The sequence below is a fragment of the Xenopus laevis genome, chromosome 7L (genome assembly GCF_017654675.1).
Source record: "Xenopus laevis strain J_2021 chromosome 7L, Xenopus_laevis_v10.1, whole genome shotgun sequence".
NCBI classification, from domain to species: domain Eukaryota; kingdom Metazoa; phylum Chordata; class Amphibia; order Anura; family Pipidae; genus Xenopus; species Xenopus laevis.
The window spans coordinates 102,827,654-102,846,167 of record NC_054383.1 but is presented as its reverse complement, the minus strand read 5'-3'; the positions used below and the strand labels follow the sequence as shown (position 1 = coordinate 102,846,167).

The following is an 18,514-nucleotide window of genomic DNA, read 5'->3' as shown; positions in this document are numbered from 1 at the left end:
ATATGTGTCTTGTTCTCCAACACTTTAAAGGGTGGTCCACCTTTAGATTAACTTTAGTGTGTTATAGAATGACAAATTCTAAGAAACTTTTCAGTTGGCCTTCATTTTTTTCTTATTCATAGTTTTTACTTTGTCTTCTAACTCTTCCCAAATTTCAAATGGGGTCACTGGCCCCATCTAAAAAACAAATGCTCTGTAAGGCTACAAATGTATTATTATTATTGCTACTTTTATTACTCATCTTTCTATTCAAGCCCTCTCCGATTCATATTCCAGTTTCTCAACGCATGGTTGCTAGGGTAATTTGGACCCTAGAAACCAGATTCCAGAAACCACAAACTGTAGACGGCTGAATAAAAAGCTAAATAACTTCAAAACCACAAATAATAAAACGTTGTCTCAAAATATCACTCTCTACATCATACTAAAAGTTAATTTAAAGGTGAGCAAACCCTTAAATTATAACAGTAGCTAGAGCATCCTTTCCTTGTTCCTTATCTGTACTGTGAATGACATTTCAACCCTCAAGATTGAAACATAGCTGCAATTTTTACACCGCCAATTTAATGGAATTAATATAGCAACACAACATGTTGGTCATTTTTGCCAACTGGGCTGACAGTTGGGAGAAGTTTCTGCTCAGAGAAGACCAGAGAAAAGTCATCTGATGTTTTATGAGCAGAGCAACATCATCAGCTTCTCCCTGCTGTCAGCAAAACTAACCAGCAGGCAACACGGTTGTGTCAAATTCATTACAGTATGTTAGCAATGTAAAATAACTTAATATCTTTAAAACTAGAAAAAAAATTAATTTGCATAAGTGCTTAGAAGAATGCAGAGCAATTTTAGGTGATTTTGGTTTTTTTTACATTTCCTTTAAGAACTGAAGCCACTGAAATTATAGAATATTTGTGTTTTCATTTCTGGCACCTGCAGAGAAATATGTTTTATTTAAACCAATGAGTTCTGACACAATAGGGTTAAAAATGTTTTCTTGATGAAGGGCATCCAACTCCTAGCCCTTTTTAACTACAGCTCCCCAGACCCCCCTAGCAGCCATTCCTTAACATATTTGGATTGGTAGTAAATCAATACAGATCAGTTCTCTAATTTGAAAAATGCTAAGGGCACCTTGAATTTAGTGTACATTGACATCTTTGTACAATATGTGACATTTTCCTATTCATCCCCGATGCTGCATTATTTCAGGATCTTCATATTCTCTAATTTGCTTCTATGAAGGAGGGAGTAGAGGGCCCCTGCGAGGCACGGCACAGCTATTTCATTTCTCTCTGCTCATAGCAAATGCCATCAGCACATATTCCTCTTTTAACAAACGAATGAAATTTTATTGGAAAGGGAATTTACTCTGAAATACTTTTTATAGTTTTTAAAAAGCGACTGTTTTCTTGACAAATAATGTCATTATCACTCATAAAATAGATAAATTGAGCTGTATTGGGATTTGACAGTGGAGAACCGAACAAGCATGGCTATTAAAGGGGAATATACAACTCAATTTAACATAAGCTCAATCAACTAAACCTGTAAAGTTATATAAACCCCCTCCAATATTAAAGGAAATGGTTATTTTTTACTGATATCTTGGAGCAAAATCCATGTATATGAAGTAAGGGCTGGCCCATGATTTGAGCCATTTTCCTACCCGTAGCAGAAAGACAGCTGTATATCTGTCACTAAACATATACTTGAATGACACTATACCTCCTTGTTCAACATGAGTGCAATGAATAAGGCTTGTGATGAACACACTTTTTGCCCATTAAATCTGTGGTTTTGTCAGTTTGTTGTTGTTGCAATAAATAGGCCAAACATTGAAGCTGCTATATTACCAAGTCACGAAATGTGAACACAGGCTAAATATCAAGTTTTTCTCTAAATATATGTAGTGATTTGGTACAGCAGGGCATATTTTATCGTATACTGAAAACCTGTATTGATGGGTTTCCTTGTCCTTTAATTTTCACTGACTAAAATTTCCACCAGCTGCTCTGTCTGCTTTAACTGTGAAATTGAGTGTCTAGGTGCTAGCCAGGCTGCCATCATTAGGGTACCATGGCTACTGCAGGCAGGAACCCCGTGGCAGTGGGGGGCCCCAAGAGATGTAAAAAGTGGGATAGAGCTTTTGAGGAGTGGGTGATGTTTGAGTGGATTCTGGGCAGGATTTTAGCATAATAGATTGTGACTGGGGGCGTATTGTGTGTGTGCAAACAATGTTAAATACATTGGGGCTGGATTCTGCTTGTTGGACCCTCTGCTCATGAGTCTTGGTGATCAATCAGTTAATAACAAGTAAGAGGGCCCTGCTAAATCTAAGTTATTAGAATGGGACCCCATGAGTCCTGAGGCGGCCCCGGGTGCTAGTCTATGTTTGGCACTCAATCCAGCAAGGCTGGGGTTTCTTTAAAATCGTATTCAGGGTCCGACTGGGCGATCGGGACACCAGGAAAAAACCAGGTGGGCCCCGCCGACCTAGACCCGTTCGCTGCTGGCAGAGCTTTGCTTCTTATCTGACCCCCCCCCCGCTGCATGAAGAAATAACATGCATTGAAGAAGGTACTCTCTGGTGGGGGAAGGGGGGGGCGGAGTGCTCAGTGGGATTTGTGGCGGGGGCCTGAATACGCAGGGGGATATGTGGCGATGGCCCATGCGGGTGGCAGAGGGGCAGTCTGGGGGCCATGCGGGTGATGGAGGGGGGAGTTGGAAACCGTGCGGGTGGCGTTGGGGGGGGGGGTCGGAGTCCGTGTGCGGGGGGGGTAGGGGCCAGAGGTGGTGCAGGCCTCTGATGTGGCAACCCCGGTAGGCTGATCGCACTTAATTCTTACCTCACACTTGAGTGAAGGTGCCATTCCTGCCTAGATTTTGACCACATTACCTGACTGTCACTGCACTGTGCCAAGAGAATGGTTTTAGAGTAGTTAAAAAAACAAACAAAAAAAAAAAAACTCATTCCTCAACCTTGTCCATATGCAGTTGGTCTGGATCTTCCACAACTCTGAAAATGACCTGCAACGACTTCTCACTTCCCTTCAGATCTTTTCATTCAGGCAGACAGATCACCTAACAAACCAATCCTTTTTGCCCGTCTGCCTGTCCAGACCAGTTCCCAAGTGTGATCACAGCAATCACTTTACAGCAGGCATCATACTTTGAGCCATGTCAGATCTGGCTAAATGACTGGGCACGCAACCAGTTCAGTTATAGGATGAGGGCTAAATACTTTAATGGAAACATATGTAGCAGTGGCAGGAACAGAGCTCAAGCTAAATCCTGCCTGAGGCTGTCAGAAATAATCAGGAATGGCTCTAGTTTTATGATATATACACTGTGTAATATACAGACTCTTTCTAAAGAAGGACTATATATGAGCTGAGACAGATAAATCTACAGTTGTGTATTTGCTTAAATGAGAACTAAAATAAGTAGACTAGATATGTTGTACATTATGTTTTAGGCTTTTGTACCAGCCCAAGTCATTAATATAGATAATAACTAAAAGACAGCACAGAAACTAGTGCAACTAGCACCATAATTTAATAATCAGCCCTGTAGCATCAGCTTATATAACAGGCCAACCTCATTTTCTGCCTGATAATTTGCGACGACCCCTAAAGCTTCTCAACAGCTGCTCAGAGCCCACTGAGCATGTGAGTGTCACAGACACTTTCCAAGATGGTGACCCCCTGTGACATGTTGCAGTCCTGCATCATTGCTGCTATTGACAAGCTGAAACTTTAGGCTGGTGCAATAAGTTAATTTTGGCATTTTTAGCCATATTCATTTTTAGGGGTTAGTTCTCCTTTAACTGGGGCACCAACAAATACATTTAGGCAGCTCTGAAAATAGAGTGTTTTTAGCAATAATCCTTATAGCTTCTTTTTTAATAATTTGATGAATGCTAATATTGCCATTTTAATAGAGGTTCTGTGGAAATGTAAAACAAAACAAAGCAAAAAAAGTAGATTGCACTTTGTTTTTTATGCCCTCGCTGGAGAAATGAAATCGCTATCAGATTCTCACAGCATGCAAGCCATTCTGTGCCTAATTTTCATTATGGTTGTGCTGATGACAAATGGAAGGAAGGCATGAGTGCTAAATGGTCTGTGTGGAGCAGAAGATGAAAGCATTAAATCTGAGTATTTTTAAATGATTTAGTAACCTGTTTATTCATTCAAAGACTGGAACTGGCAAATGTTGATAAAGGAAAGTGTAGGCTGAATGTCACCGGCACTGAAGTAAACAATATCGCTAGCAGGTTGGGAATAGCATTCGTATTATATGAATAGGAATTCTCGGAAATAAGATAAAGGCCCTATTGGTTGTTAGAGCTATCTATCCATCTATCTATTTTCTCTTTATTTGTATAGTTCTACTTGTGAACACAGTTCTGTTTGTATTCCATAGTATAACATATTGCTAGAGAAAATGTCATAGTGTTACAGTGTTTTCTATGTCTTTGTCTAGTTTTTGGAGAACTTATTCCTATGATTTAATGGGGTTTTATTGGGTTGTTTGTAGTACTCCAGAAAAGTGCTGTCCAACTGGCGGGATGCAGCCCACAACCCCCCCTTGTGTGGCCCCCCCAAATGAAAGTCTTCCTGCTTACCTTGTGTAAGATTTAAAAGGTATCACTACAGAGATTAACTGGCCCTTGCATTGTTTACACCTCAAATTCAGACCATAACATGCTGCATTGTTCACACTTGTAATCCCCCTGCATTGTTCACACTTGTAGCACACTCCTAAATCCATGTACTGTTCACACCTTGAAACTGCCCACATAGTTCACCTGTTCACACCTGATACAAAATGCTAATGGACACTAGCACTGTGTCATTGTATGTAGGATACCTTAGAGTGGTCCTGATAGGTCTCCCTGTCTCCTGCTCTGTTCTGCCTGCCCTGTTCTGCCTGCCCTATGCTCACTGTGTGTGCCATACTCTGCCTGCCCTATGCTCCTTGTGTGCCATACTCTGCCTGCCCTGTGCTACCTGTGTGCCATACTGTGCCTGCCCTATTCTCCCTGTGTGTGAAATACTCTGCCTACCCTAGGCTCCCTGTGTGTGCCATGCTCTGCCTGTCCTATGCTCCCTGTGTGTGCCATACTCTGCCTGCCCTATGCTCCCTGTGTGCTGTATTCTGGCTGCCCTATGCTCCCTGTGTGTGCCATACTCTGCCTGCCCTTTACTCCTTCTGTGTGCCCTACTTTGCCTACCCTATGCTACCTGTGTGCCATATTCTGCCTTCCCTGTGCTCCCTGTGTGTGTGTGTGTGTGTGTGCCCTACTCCGCCTGCCCTATTCTCCTTGGGTGTGGCATACTCTTCCTGTGTGTTTTTTTTTTTGGTGTGCTACCACAAATTAATGTAGACATGATCTTGTGGTAACATGGGTGTGGTTTAAAGTGGATGTGGTTTAAAAACAGATAGTAGCTAACACTGGCTATTAAATTGATCAAGTTTTTGGGCTAAACCCTCAGAAAAAAACTCGGACATCATGAAGACTATTAACAACTTCAAATGGTTTAAGGGACCTCTGCCATTGACTTCTACATGACCTTGGGTCAGGTGGTGTACTTTCAGATTTGAGCTATTTCCTGGGTTGAGCCATATAAAAATCAAAAAGTTTTTCTAAAACTCGAAAAAAATAGAAATTAATGTACCTCTAAGACTGCCATTGCTTGAAATGTCAGGATAGTTTTATCATCACATCTTATTTAGATGAGTGAATGCAGTTGAGGATATTAGTCTATAATAATCTAGGTAGTCTAAAAGTTGTAATTTACATTTTTAGTGTCTTTCTTGATAGAAAGAAACTAGTCTTTTTTTTTCTTGTTGTTCCTCTAGTGTTATTGATATACAAATGTGATTGAGCTAGCTGAACTGAATACAAAACAAAAGGTTGTGAGGCTATCACTTTGATTCATACACCCATATATAGGTATTCAATCTCTTATGCAGAAATCTGATATCCCCAGAGTTTCAAATCCCTTTCAAGCCCGTTTCAAGTTAATAATTCAAAATAATTTTGACTGAGCTAATACAAAAATATTGTTCTTATAAAATGTATGTTCTAATAATTCTTTCCGTTTTTCAGCCAATCTACTTTTATACAACACTAATTGACCCCAGCATTATGGCTGTCATCGAGGTTGTTGCACTTTCAAAAAAGCAAGGTGGATCCAAGCAACAACTCTCATGTGGCTTTGGAATAATGAGTTTGTTTAGCCATCAGCTGGAAGATGATTCAAGCATTCAGAGCGGAAGGTGAGTATTTCTCTGGCACTTGTTGAACTTTTTAATTCACTTGAAATGCCAGGTGAGTCCATAGATAAACTGCTTCCAAAGTTACTCTAGTGAGGGACAGATAACTCACAGCAACTCTCGTTTCTTGTGTTCCTGTAAATCATGTGCTTTTTTTACGCACAGTGTATCCTTTTACCCCTCATTACAGAATAAATGATACTGCTTAAAATCACATTGCACTCACCCAGGTCTTGTAAAAAAGTTTAAAATCATATGAAGCAGAAGGGGATTGCCATTACTGGTAGGGAACAACCAATGCATGACTGCTAGTAAATTCACATTTTCATGACCTTAAAGAAAGCCTTTTTTTAAATGAAGAATCTGCTAAACACATCGCCAATTGTTAGTCATGTGCTCAATTCAGTTGCTGCACAGCAAATTGGATTACAGTAGTTGTATTTATGTAATGAAAAACCAATCTATTTTTACAGCTTTTTATTCTTTTTACCAAGTTTCACAAAAGAAATACACTGCCTTTCACATGTTTCCTTTTTAATATTATACAGCCATGTATAATAAGCACTTTCTTTTAAAGGGGAACTATTGATAATAGTCAAAATATATAAAAGTCATAAATAGACAGTACAGGTATGGGATCTGTTATCCGGAAACCGGTTATCCAGAAAGCTCCAAACACTTCATAGACTTCATTTTATTCAAATAATCCAATTTTTAAATATGATTTTCTTTTTCTCTGTAGTAATAAAACAGTTGATCCAAACTAAGATAAACTGAATCCTTATTGGAAGAAAAACAATCCTATTGAATTTATTTAATGTTTACATGATTTTCTAGTAGGTATGTAAATGGTGAGACAGTGGAATGCTGTTGGCATATTCAGTTTATAAAGCTTAGGATGCCTGAAACTGTGTCCAATGAGCAATACATTGCAAGTGGCTGACAGAATGGTAACGAACAACAATGAAGGTGAATGGCAACAGGGCATATAAAGAATGTAAAAATCAGAGATAGTTTACCTTCAAGTTAACTTTTAGTATGCTATAGAATATAATATTTTAGCAATATTTCAACGTGTCTTTATTTCTTACAGTTGTAAGAGGTTTTATGGAAACAAACTGCTTGGTGGTACTTTCGGCTGGTAGAGGTCTTACCCAGACTGGCTTTAGGGCAGTAGAAACTCCCTGCTACTCCCATTAAGCTTGTGCTAAATATGACTCTTCTAAATTAGGTGGGCCCTCACTTTCTGTTGGAGGAAGGTTTAACCACACTGTATCTCCTCCATAAAACAGATTCTTCAAATAACGTGGGTGCCAGATGTTACACACTTTAGGTTGGTGGGTGTTGATTTAGATAGTACAATATAAAGTCAGTAAGTGCTTCATGAACTTTCGCAATCAGTTGTTTTTCAGACAATCACAGATGTAGTGTTTACAGCACCTAGAGGTAGTTCTCACTGCCTTGGTGAAACCATTCCCAGCATTAGCAAAGCTCACAGAGGTATATTACTCCAGGAATCTCTCTATTTCTGAGCTTGACCGTTTTAAGTCCCTATACTGACAGTATTGACACCCTTATTATCCTCTCATTGGAGCCTCTAACTGATCTACTAACTAACCTAATCCTACTTCTCACTCCTAGGGTGAGCCATTACGAATCTTTACTTGTATTTTCTTCACCTACTGGAAGCTACCTCTGTGGCCCTATTGACACACACACAGACACACACAGACACACACACCACTCACTCCAGCAAGTGGGAGACCTAAAAAACTGAGCATGTGCTTCCTTTTTTTTTAAAAATGTTATTATAAACTAGAGGAATCCTGACACCTCATGGCCAGTTACTGAACTGCCAAGGGCCCTACTCCTTTCTTCAACTGTAATAAAGGCCCAACTAGCTGGCCAAGAACCCTCCTGGGGAAACTAAGGAATTACATGTTGGCAAACTTTTACCCTCCTATATAGCTTTAGTTATTACCATTCTGCCTCTGCCTTAGTGGGTGCCTCTGACCTCGGCAGCCTAAAACTATTAGTTAGTGAGGATACAATTGTATTGTTATTTTTTTGTATTACTTCTCTTTCTATGCAGGCCTCTCCTTTTAAACTCCCAGTCTATCATTTCATCTACTTGCTGGTTTATAATGTAAATTGGAACATAGCAACCATATAGCTACTAAAGTTCCAAAGAGAGCTGCTAAACAAATTCAAAAACCATAAAAAAAATAAAAAATTAAATAAAAAAAGACCACCTGTAAATAGTTGCATAATATCCTATTGTCACTATACTACAAGTTCATTCAAATGTGAATTTGGAAATGGAATAGGAAAGCCAGAAGTGAAAGGCAAGTGATAAGGGGACTCTGTGTGTAACATGTCTCATATTTGATTGTTCACATAAAGAAAAGGCTAACATCAATTTTAGCAGAGCAGGTAAATGTAACCTGTTGCCCATCTTCATCTGGCAGCTCAACTTCTTTTTCAGATACAAACCTGTGCATTTGGGACTATGCTGTCGGGTCTGTGGGGGATTTCTTTTTCATATGGTGTGCGTGGGCTGTTGTATCAACCATTCCATATTCCAGCTAAAGTCAATATGTTTGGATACACCCTTGGTTGGTTACAATGGGTTAATTCTTTAAAACTAAAGTATTGTTTTTTGTTTCAGAAAAACATGAAGTTAGGATGACAGCTACAGACTCTACCATGCTTTGGGCAAAATGACACTTTGTCTCACTTAATATCTTCTATATGAATATATATGAATCCAGTCTGTTTCAGAACTAACAGATTAAAAAGTTGGCAGCAAAGGGTGTCCAGATGGTAGACATTTCTCACAGTTTTTAGCATGAGAAAAAAAAAAAAGCTGCAAAAAAAATGTTTTGAAATATTTACAGCAATATCTAAATATAATTTAGCCAGTGTTTTCTCATTCAGATGGATGTAATAGCATAGCACCAAAAAGAATGCCATTCCGCAAAAGCCGCTTAATAAATGCAGAAACATAGTCATCTCGCTGAGAAAGCTGTCATTACCTGAAACACTCTTCTCTAAAGAGATGTCTCTATTGCACCACGCAATATTCTGCTGATGTGAATAATGAAATGGATAGCTAATAGAAAATTTTGGAGAGAGATATTAAGTCACTAGAGCATGAATAGTAATCTCCTTTTTTTGAGGTCACACAGCTGCTCATAGAATTTTAATTGCGTGGCAGTAGATCAGAATTTCCTTTTATTATGAGAGATCACATTGGAGTAGGCAATTCTACTTAATTCTATCCTATCCTTTAGTGTGTTGGTATTGATAATTTGCCAAATCATCGAAAATACGAATGCTGCTTATCTTGCACAAATGTTTTTATAGTTTAATTAGGCTAAATGTATATTTTAATATAGGGCGTGCATTGAACAGTATATAAAAGGCTCAAACATAATTTCTGTTAAGATTACTTTATTCTTTTTGTAAAAGAAACAAAGACACAAAAACCAAAACACAGTAGGCTTGTGGTATAAATGGATTGGATCAGTTTAGTGATCTGTTTAGAGATCTGAATCTGTTGGTTTGGGATACAGCATTGCTGCCAACTTATTTACCATACCACCAGATTATTATAAAAGTGATGTCCAAGATAAAAACATGAAAATTCAGCTAATAAATTCTGTATGGTGTTCACTGTGTAAGGTGCAACACAAGGTGAGGTTTTGACCTTGCTTTATGGCCACAACACCTGTGTTGGCAATAGCGCCAGACTTGGCCTGCAGACTTCCAGTTTGACAGTTTTAGATATCCAGTTTTGTATATAGAGCAGGATCACTAGGTTTAGGGTGTACAGTAGGGTGCTGAATCAGTAGTTTTGGGATAACGTATAGGACTTACGGATGTGCAGGTTTGATTTAGAAGATGTGTTGACTTGATGCAAAATAGAGGTGATGCATGCACAGTTTTGGACCCAGCGGATTATTTTTTTTAACCCTCTGTCCTTTTACTTATTCCTTTAAAGCCAGTTAGTGTCAACTGTTCAATGAAAGAACACTCATCTGCTTGGGTGTGTGCTAAACAGGATCACCACTGTCATTGAATCTGTAAACAGTCTCATTCTCAAGATAATTGTAACGATTTCCCAAATAATCCCTTTCCACAGTTCTGTTGGACAGGGAATACAGCTCGATAGGGAGAAGAACACCTGAATGAAAATAATACAGCACAATTTTTGTTCTCTTAAAGGGATTCTGTCACGGGAAAACATGTTTTTTTAAAAAAAAACAAAAAAAAACAACGCATCAATTAATAGTGATACACTGACATCTGTTTTTTTTAAAAGAGCAAACAGATTTTTTTATATTTAATTTTGAAATCTGACATAGGGCTAGATATTGTCCGTTTCTCAGGTGCCCCCAGTCATATGACTTGTGCTCTGATAAACTTCAGTCACTCTTTACTGTTGTACTGTAAGTTGGAGTGATATCATCCCGTTCCCTTTCCCCCCCGAAGCAGCCCATCAGCAGAACAATTAGAATGTAACAAGAAAACAACTACCTGACACAAGATAACAGCTCCTTGGTACTTAGGAGAATAGCACTCAATAATAAAAATCCAAGTCCCACCATGACTCCTTCAGTTACACTGAGTTGGAGAACCGATAGCTTATCTGAAAGCAGTTCCATAATGAAGTGCTGGCTCTTTCAGAAAGAAAAGGACCAGGCAAAATAACCTGAGATGGCTGCCTATACACCATTATTACTAATAACTAAAAATATACTTGGTTCAGGAATTACATTTTATATAGTACAGTGAGTTATTAGCAGTGTAACCAATGTAATTTATAAATAAAAGCAACCCCATAAAAATCACGAGTCCCTTAAAGGAAATGGATAGGTTTAATCACTGGGGGGACACAGCCACCCCAACAGTGATTATATATGATATATATATAATTATGTAATGGTTTATTGTGCTGTTATGACTTATCATAAATTATAATACTAATTAATAAACTCTGTTTTCAGGTTAAAACTTTATTATGGAACACCTCGAAGTCTTTTGCATCCAACTCTGAAAGATCCAAATGAATGTAAGTGAGATTGTCATTCATTAATGGTTCAACTGATTGAGTACGTACAGATGACTAAAATGATTTTTGTGAACACGATTTAGTTGTATCCGTTTAGATAATAGCACTATAAAAGTCAGTCGGAACATAAGGAGCAGAACAATTTAGTGCCTTTATTATAACAGTATTGTTAATATCAAATAAGGTGCATGCACTTTGTATATGTAGAGAATGGATCTACAGACTCACAGAGTATAAAAACACAATTTCATTACCTTTCAAGGAAAAGGCAGATGAATTTCACACAGGTTACAGATGAAGCATGAGTTATTTCAAGCTTCTTTGCACTGTAAGAAAAAGCTGTCTTTCCTTGTTATAGTGGGATAAAGCATGCCTTCTTGGAGCTGGTATGCATTGCTGGCTGCCTACAGTCAAATGGGACTTTGTGCTTTGTGGAGCTGTTATCTGCTCACTCCACTCTTGAGGGCAGAGATAATCCACCCCAGAAATGTAAACACATTTTATTTCAATCATTATTCTTCTAAATCGCTCCCACTACAGTAAATTCATAGAAGGGTGTTCAGATGCATTATGTTCCAAAATTAGTGCAATGCGCTCTCTTCCAAAAAAAAAGGCACGGATTTGCCTTTTAGCTCATAGCATGTGCAAAAATGCATACTTTCAAGTTACTGCACCTAACTCTACTCTGTGTGCAATATTACAGGCCAGTCGCTAGACTGATGCATAAATATTCTCAGGTGCACACAGCAGGAAAATACATATGATAATACAGATAAATAAGGTACCCTTTATCACAACTAAATCATCACATGGCTGTCTAAACCCCAAAAATGAATGTGGACTCCTGACATTTCAGATGATCCCTTAAGTCTATCCTACCTTTGGGGTATAAATGATATTGTGCCATTACCAATGCAGATTGATGGTGGTCCTTTAGACTGATCCGGTAGCTTATCTGCCAGTTTATGGAGCCCTGCAACGGGCCTCCCAGAACGATATCTGGCCGAAAATCAGCCAGAATTAGATCAGGCAGATATGATTTTCCCGCCAGAGGCTAGTTGATGCTGGCATGCCGTCGTAATCCGACCATTTGCCTATAGAGCCGAATGATCGGATTAGCCCGATATCGCCCACATTTTGGTCGGCATAACCTTGCCAAGCAAGCAGATCTTATAGTGCATGGCCATCTTGACACTTGTTATGATGAAATGTATCTGTAGCAAATAAAGCAGCAGCACTCCGGTATTTTTGAAAAATTTGCAAAACTTTACTCAAATGCCATAGGCAACGTTTCGGGCTACGCAGGCTTGACAAAGGGCCTGCGTAGCCTGAAACGTTGCCTATGGCATTTGAGTAAAGTTTTACAAATTTTTCAAAAATACCGGAGTGCTGCTGCTTTATTTGCTACATGTATACTTTGCCCTGGCATGGGGTACGGCTTGCACCTGGGGCTGCAAAGAGCCTAATCCGCTTTTGAAGCACACTTTATCTACATTTATTTGATGAAATGTATCTGTGTTTCCTTGTAAGTCTGTTAATAACAAACCATCACATGATGTTATAGCATGACCCTAGTCACACTGTATTCTCTCGTAGCTGACTGTCAGGGAAGATAATAGAAAACAAATGCCAGAAATACACATTTGAATTCGTCCCTCATTTTGTTTTTTATTGTTGGGTAATTGCAGAATAATACAGCGATGGCAGTGTTACTGCACAGCAAGCATTAAATAACCCTTCTATGCAAGGAAGAACACTTCAATTTATCTTTTACTCCTTGATAATCTAGCATAAAATGAAGTCTTGGAAAGTTTGTAAATCAGCCTGAAGGAAAACTGGCAAGAAAGTCAGAAAACATATCAAAGATAAATGTTCTTAATTTTCTTTTATATATCTGCTGATAAAAAGTAATTGCAAGTTTGGTTTATGCTGTGCCTTATCACTTGCGCTAAAATCCATCATTTTGTTGTGGAATCACAAACAATCTATTGTTTCCTTGTCACATGAACTCTTTCATGCTTGTTATTTCATTGTTTTACCACTTAAAAAGGATAATGCCAAAGAATGGGTATAAAAATGAAATGTTCCACGGCAAGTCAGTGTTTACGTTACTTACAAAGCAAACATAAGAATACAAAGAAGTTAAGTGTATACATTAAACAACCGGGAAGCCTATAAAGTTATTTGCAGCCTGTAATGTCACCATCAAGCTGTGAGCCACTGATTCCTGTAAGATAAGACAAAGCAGCAATTTCAGTTTGTGATCACTGCCAGCTGATTCTTTTTGGTGCCATATGCCTCCATATCAATAGTCACTGTGGGGCATCTCAAAGCAGAGGAAGAGGGCAAGGTTGGTTAGTTAAGGGAATATGAACTGAAGTAGTTAAGGGGACCTGTCACCCAGACATTAAAAACTGTATAATAAAAGTCCTTCTCAAATTAAACATGAAATACAAATTCTTATTTTTATTAAAACACCCATACCAGTTATAAACTTGTTTAAAAGTCTCAGCTGTCAGCATAGAGAGTATGGTAGGGTTGCCACCATTCCCCGTTTGAAACTCCGGGATGGGCCAATGACGTCATAGGGGCGGGTAGATGATGGTGCTTGTGGGAAAGTGACGTTGCACAGGTGGATCGGTGGGCGGAGCTATGACGTGGTGTTTGGCTGATTGCTACGTCGTTTTTAGATAATCTTGCCCTTTTTTCCAAATTATGAAAACAGGGCAGGCAGTTTTTGACCTGGACAGCCCTCCCGAAAACCATGCTGTCCGGGTCAACACCAGGCAGGTGGCAACCTTTAGTGTATGCAATGTGTTGTAGCCCGCTCGCACAACCCTGGCCTTCAGCAGTTCAGCGCCTGGTGCACGGTGTTGGAGGGATCGGCACCCTCCTCAGCAAACTATCCAAGAAAACACTGGCACTCAAAGGCAAGTAACAGCAGGGTTATACCCTTGCGTATTTATTCTGCAAACGTACAACATTTCGGGGTCAGACCCCTTTGTCAAGCAAAGGGGTCTGACCCTGAAACGTTGCACGTTTGCAGAATAAATCTTAGTGTATGGGCATCAGGTGCCCAATTCTGCTGCATAAACAAGATTTTGATATGATGTAAAGCTTGCCTTAAAAATAGTGTCCACAAAATGGTGCCTGCCTGATTGATTTGATTGTGAATTGCAAGACTGAAAGAAACAAGATTTAAATCATTTTATATGGGGAAAGTGAAATTTATTTAGCTTGACTAACATCATAAAATAGGATTTGGGTTTATTTTATAGGTCGACACATCCACTTTTAGGAGATTAGGGGATACTGTAAATAGCGGGCAGCCATGTAGTAGAATCTCGTTTTTTCCACCCAAACATCATCTTCCCTGACATTATTCAGAGTTTTAACCAATAATGACCTGGATAGAAATTGTGATAAATCATAATGTGTTTATGCTGATGTATGGTTGTCCCATTCTCTTTAGGTACAGCTTACTGTCTAAATGTTTTTTGTGCTACAGTTTACATGTTTCCACAATTACGGTCTGAATTTTTAACGTGTGATCTTTAAAAAAATTACATTTAAAAAGAATGGAAATCTATCTTATTTTAGGAATATGAAAGTACTGCAAAAAAGTGCATCACCTCAGTGAATGTTTTGATATATGCCTCCTGCTCTCCCTTGAATTTGGCCATGTTGTGCATTCCTGTTACAAGGTTGCAGCTAAAGGTATTATATCAGTATTAAAGATAAAGCTGACTGGTTGATTGTACATCAAACATAAGAAAAGTAGCTGGGAGGGGCAGATCTTCCTATATTGACCTAACTTATTGACAGTTTTTTTTTTGTGCTTAGTAAACCAACATATGACATTAATTGAAAACACCAGTATTCAATACTCCGTGCGACCACACAAAGTCTTACCGACAGTTGCCCACTTGTTCCCAGAAAATGTGCTCGTTTCAGGCTCAGAGACAATCCCAGGGATTATGCCATCATGTGATGATTCAGGTAAGACATTGAACTGACTAAGTAAAGACTATGGATACTTACAGTGATTGCACTTTTTCTATATGGATAGTTATACATTTTGTGTTGCTTCATTTCTCAAACACGAAATGCAATATATATTTGCTATGTGTTGATATGTATAATGGTACTAAATAATTGGAACAGCCAGGGACAATGGCTGTGAGGGATGCACTAATTACAGTCTTTCTTTCTGTATATCTATGTAGTTATCGTAAATCTCTCACTCACCTACTTTTCATTCAAATCCATGTACTAATATGAACATATGAGCACAGTCTTTAGTCTATACCAGAATGATATAGGCCGCTTGTCCAAATAGTACCTTTGAGGTTGCTCTATTGAACTCTTTTTATTGCATTTGGGGTGGCTGTTTTTATGTGCCCTTTATTGTTTAAAAATATTGACCTAATATTTTGGCACTTATTTTGTGACTAGTGAATCAGCATGGCATTCTATGTATTCCTGCATTCAATACTGCATTCAGTATACTGTGTAACCAGCAATCTGTATATCTTAATTAGTGGCCAGTAGACAGAACCAGCGTTCAGTAGGAGGATTACCGAATATAAAGCAGGAATCTGGGAGACCAATTCCTCTCCCCAACCATTATGTTGTTCTGTAAAACTTGACTGTTCTTTGTTAAAATGGCAAGGTGAACTGAGGTTTATCGGAGCACGAGTCGCGTGACTGGGGGCGGCTGGGTGGCTCACGGTGTGTCTGGCCCCATTTCAGGGTTGAATATGGGGAAGTCTGTTTGGGTTTCGGTGCGGAGTTTTGCTGGAGCGGCGCTATTGACTGAGGGGTTTTGAAAAAAAACATGTTTTCTGCTTGGTTGGCAATGCATAAACATCTGCTTGAGAGATAATGTGAATATTTATATAATGCCCCTAAGTTCTTCCAAATCCACCTCCCGCCCAAAATATGGTTAAATCTCTTCACTAATTCAACATAACCGAGCGTTTGCAGCAGATGTAAGCGCTGTTCCACCTCCATTAATGTGCATACATTAGTATTGGAACAGCAATCATCATTATGCTCATTTATTTCATAAATCCGCATATTTACAGAAAAGGCTATGTCATTAAAATTCTTTTTGCATAAAATGATGTGTCAGAAGAAATTTGCCTCCGTGCAGCAATCATGCCCGCCTAGTGGCCATAATACCACAGATGTCTTTACTGGAGCAAAGGAAACAGAATGAAGGGGAAGTGCGCAGAGGAAGAGGAATTCTAGAAGCAAAGTACTTGACTGTCAGAGACAAGTGCCCGCGGCTCCTGCAGCACTCGGCAAATGAAATGTTTGTGCTTTGTACTGCGTTCCACAGTCAGAATGGAAATGAAGAAAAATGAAGAAATTATTTTGATTTGCATTGAGCCTTGAAGCTGTCAGAGGAGAAATAAAATGCACGTCGAAGCAGAAATGAACCATCAGTTTCTTCAAAAGAAACAGTCCCCTAGATGTATAATTCACTTGACACCACCTCTTGTGGCCCTTGAGAATCTTTCTCTTTCCTTTCCTCTGTTTCTCTTTCCTCTCTAAGGTTCTATAACTTGTTATGTTGTTTTGTGTTTATTATGAAAACTCAAAAAATAAAATCTTTTAAAATGGCAAGGTGTGCACAAAACAGTTGAGAAATGTACATACTTTGTTATGGAAACAGAATATGTTAAATTTATATTTGCTTACAGGGGACCTGTCATCCAGGCGTAAAAAACATTATGATAATAGTACTTTTTATATAAAGCCCAATTTTTTTTTATTAAACCATCCATACCTGATAAAAATGTATTTAAAAATCTCAGCTGTAACCAGGCAGGGATGCCCCCTGTCACCTCTTTTGTTTGCCCTGTCCATTGAACCATTGGCAGCATATCTAAGACAAACTACTCTGGTTAAAGGTATCTCAATAGGTAACATGGAAGAAAGAGTAGCTTTATATGCATATGACTTTTACTTTTTCTGGAGGATGCTGGCTCCTCCCTGCAAGCTGCACTAAGCGGGCTGTGGATAAACAAAATCAAATCAATCCTATTTCCCTTGGGGAACCTGGTGAACACGAGAGATGCTCCGGCACTCGCGCTGGTAACTAGATTCCACTACCTGGGTATCATTGTTACTACATATACTTCTCTATATGTAACTAAAAACTTGGAGCCTGTGTTAAGATTGTTAATTTTGTTTATTCCTTAATTGTTTTGTTTTTGTTTATGTTCAAATTGCAAAATAAAAACCTTTAAATAAAAATCTCAGCTGTCATTCATATATTGCCTGCCCCATCTATTTGCCTTAGGCATAGAGGCGGGGCTGGCAATTACTTTCACTTTCCATTCAGCACTTCCTGCACTTTTCTCATTTCCCCATCCTCCTCACCATAGGCATCAGATCCCCCCATTCTGGTGCATAAACAAGATTTTGGGATGATACAAAACTTGTCTTAATAACAGTGTCCACAAAATGGCACCTTCCTGTTTGCTGTGATTGTGAATTCCAAGACTGAATGAAACAAGATTTTAATCATTTCCATAGTGTAAGAAAGTTTATATTTGCTTGACTAACATTATAAAATAGTACTTGGAATTATTTCTTAGGGTGACAGGTCCCAATTAATCATGTTTTTACATTTTTTTTCTCTCTTGGGTTGAGCAGTATTGGGAATGTTGAAATTTGCAGCAATACCATTTAGCTGCTAACAAGCAGTAGCAGTGAAATGATTTTGAAGCCACGGCACCTGCTAAGAGTTTTTTCTGTGCATAAAATTTTTTTTTTTTTTTTTTGTGCAACAAATTTGCAGCTGGAACCCTTTTAAATGTATGGATTATGTACAAGGCTATGTTTTATTATAGCAGAATTGCTCATAGGGAGTTAATGTATAGGAAATCAGACTTAATTATTTTATTCCATAAAGGATTCAATGAACAATGAACTAAATAGCTGAATGTTAAACATAGAAAGAATTTTTCCTCTAAAAATGATCAGTCAATTTTGTAAAACCAGAGCAAAGGAACAGTATGACATGAGGACACAGATACAGCTGTTAAGCAGCTAATGAAATTAACCTGACAGAGAGCAACAAGGCTCAAGACTCAGTACCTAGTAGCCCTACTAGGACCAATTTATTAACATTAGGCAAATTTGCAC

The 18,514-nt window shown here is 38.7% G+C and overlaps 1 protein-coding gene across 5 annotated transcripts in view; it reads left to right on the top strand.

Annotated features, from left to right (window-relative positions):
* The window catches only part of nphp4.2.L (nephronophthisis 4, gene 2 L homeolog), a 144,853-nt gene that overhangs the window by 18,083 nt on the left and 108,256 nt on the right, over nucleotides 1–18,514 (top strand). For all 5 annotated transcript variants that reach the window (XM_018226111.2, XM_018226112.2, XM_018226110.2 and 2 more), the window contains exons 4-6: nucleotides 6,116–6,285; nucleotides 11,292–11,356; nucleotides 15,200–15,355. In XM_018226111.2, the coding sequence (XP_018081600.1) occupies nucleotides 6,116–6,285; nucleotides 11,292–11,356; nucleotides 15,200–15,355 (391 nt within the window). The remainder of the gene's footprint in view (nucleotides 1–6,115; nucleotides 6,286–11,291; nucleotides 11,357–15,199; nucleotides 15,356–18,514) is intronic.